The 2,440-nt window shown below is 40.9% G+C and overlaps 1 protein-coding gene across 1 annotated transcript; it reads right to left on the reverse strand.

Annotated features, from left to right (window-relative positions):
* Positions 1–956: 956 nt before the first annotated feature.
* JH06_4466 (hypothetical protein) lies at positions 957–2,066 on the reverse strand (the record flags this gene model as incomplete). Its single annotated transcript, XM_014670624.1, has 4 exons — positions 957–1,203; positions 1,232–1,533; positions 1,562–1,897; positions 1,929–2,066. 4 exons carry the CDS (start codon positions 2,064–2,066, stop codon positions 957–959), a joined length of 1,023 nt encoding a protein of 340 aa, XP_014526110.1.
* Between the last annotated feature and the right edge of the window lie 374 nt (positions 2,067–2,440).

Genomic DNA, 2,440 nt, shown 5'->3' on the forward strand with positions numbered 1-2,440 from the left:
TCATAACACCAGATTCTTTCACTACTTCATCTAGTTGTTGTTCTAGAATATGCTTGTTTTGAAGGACTATGGAATCACATTCTCGCTCCTCCTACGTTGACTTTTGCTCATTGTTAATGCCCGATTTTCACTCTCTAAGGAACGAACTCGCTGCTCTAACGTTCGAGCTACTTGATTCTCATCACCTCCAGAGCTGATAGCGATCGTAGTTGAATCCATCTATATTACACATTCTTCCTTTCTCTACCTTATTCTCTTCAAGCTGTTTTATTCGTTTCGTTAGTTCTTCATTGGCTCTTAACAACAGTACGTACTCCTCCGACTCAGTTCCACTATTCTTCGTAGTTCCTCCCCGTTCCTAAATTGTTACACCTCTCACAATCCTACACGTCGTAAAAGGAACAATTCACGTGTTAACTGACTGTTTTTTGTAGTAACTACTTCACACTCTTTCTTGGCTGTTGCAGCCTGCATATTTGCTTCTGTTAGCAATGTTTGAAGTCGATTTAACTGCGCTTTTCCTAGCACGATCATCGCTTCATGCTTTTGAATTTGTTCTTTCAAACCTTTCGCTTCCTGATTCAATGTCTCATAATCCTCCTTTGTCTGCTTCATCATTCTCTCATATTCATCTTTCGCCTCTTGCATTGCAATGACATGACGTTGTTGGATCTGTTCACAGATGGAGTATGCCATAGCGACATTACTCTTGGTTTCGGCACACTCAAGATCATACATCTCTTCCCATTTATCAATCTGGTTCTCATAATCGGAACGTACCCTTTCAAGTTCTAGTTGGGATTCCTGTAGGTTGCTTAATATCAGACATAAAACCCATGATCATACATCAGACTATCATGATACTTCTCTTCACACTTTGACCGTGATTCTTGGGTTTCTAATAATGCACTCTGAAGTCCTTCAACTTGTCTACAATTGAATCTGATGTCCAGTCTCTACAATTGCATATTCACACACTGTGTCCGACTCTCCTCCATTTCAAGTTCCAATTCATTCACACGTCGCTCTAACTGAGTGATTTGTCGAACACTGTCTCGATATCGTTGTTCTAAAGCAGTTGATGTCTCACGCAGTGCTGCAAAAGCTCCCTCATCTACACGAGTTGCTTTTTCCTGCTCCAGCTCATGGACCCGAGAAGCAAGAAAAGATCGTTCTGCTTCAAGTCGTTGTAGTTGAGACTGCCTACATTATATTGTCGGGGCATACTTACAACTGAGGTGACACTTCCAGAAGAGGACTAAGAGCCGTCTCCAATCGAGGTCGTTTTAGAGGAGACTCTTGAGTGGTAGTGGCCTTCAGTTGTTGGCGATATCGGATTGTATCATCCTGCTCTGCTTTCAACTCTGCCTTCAGTACTTCATTCTCACTAACAGCATCAGCAAGCTGTGCAGAGACAGATACTAATCCTCGTTCAGAAGCAGTAAGACGCATCTGAACATCTTTAAGCTCATTGGTTTTTTGGACGAGTTCCACATCAACGCTTCGGAGTCGATCGACTTCTTGTTGTAGTGACTATATCACAGAGAGCTCACAGACATACTTCGACAGCTTCACAGCGATCTCTCATGGACTCAACCCGATCTTTGTAGCGATCACATAATACCTCCAATTTCTGGAGTTGCTCTTGTTGGGCTGCAAAGAGATCCAACTGTTCTCGACATTTCTGGAGTTCTAGCTTCTGTTCGTCGTATTCCTGCTGGAGCTGCTGTAAACGAGAAGCTTCTTGTACTGTAGTAGAAAGTGATGACTGGAGATCTTGAATTTGTTGTCGCAGCCCATCATTCTCCTCTCCCTCCTCATAGAGCTTACGTTGGTATTCCTTCTCTGATAGTAATTGCTTATTGATGGCTTCATCCAATTGTTTTTGGGTTTGTTTCTATAGGGAAATGAATGGAGGAACAAAAAACCAGTTGTTCCGTAAGAGAATCACGCTGTTCTTCTAAGTCATTGATTACTGATAGGGAATAATCAACATGAGATTTTGATGAGAGGACATCGTCATACAATTCTTTCAATGTACTCTGGTCCTCTGGAGGCAAAGACATAATAGGTTGAACAAACCTATGATGGAACAATTAATAGGATAATACTGGGCTCGATGCTCACAATTCAGAGAATATACATATAATACTTGACAATACTAGAATGAATAGGAGAGAAAAGAGGTACCTCCAAAACAGCATCACTCGAAACCGAAGAGGAAGTCGAAATATAAAATGGTATCTTCAAAACAGAGAGATTAAGAAATCATACATCCACGAGTGATTGCAATTGTGTACACAGACGATGAAACACATAAGGCGTTAACACTGTGTCATTTACCTTCTCTTCATTACAAAGACTACATAAAATGACTGTTATATGATTACACTTGATTGGAAAGAGTGATAAGAGTATTAGAAGAAATCAGTTCATTGAA

The sequence above is a fragment of the Blastocystis sp. subtype 4 genome (assembly GCF_000743755.1).
Source record: "Blastocystis sp. subtype 4 strain WR1 chromosome Unknown seqid_0249, whole genome shotgun sequence".
Lineage (NCBI taxonomy): Eukaryota > Bigyra > Opalinata > Blastocystidae > Blastocystis > Blastocystis sp. subtype 4.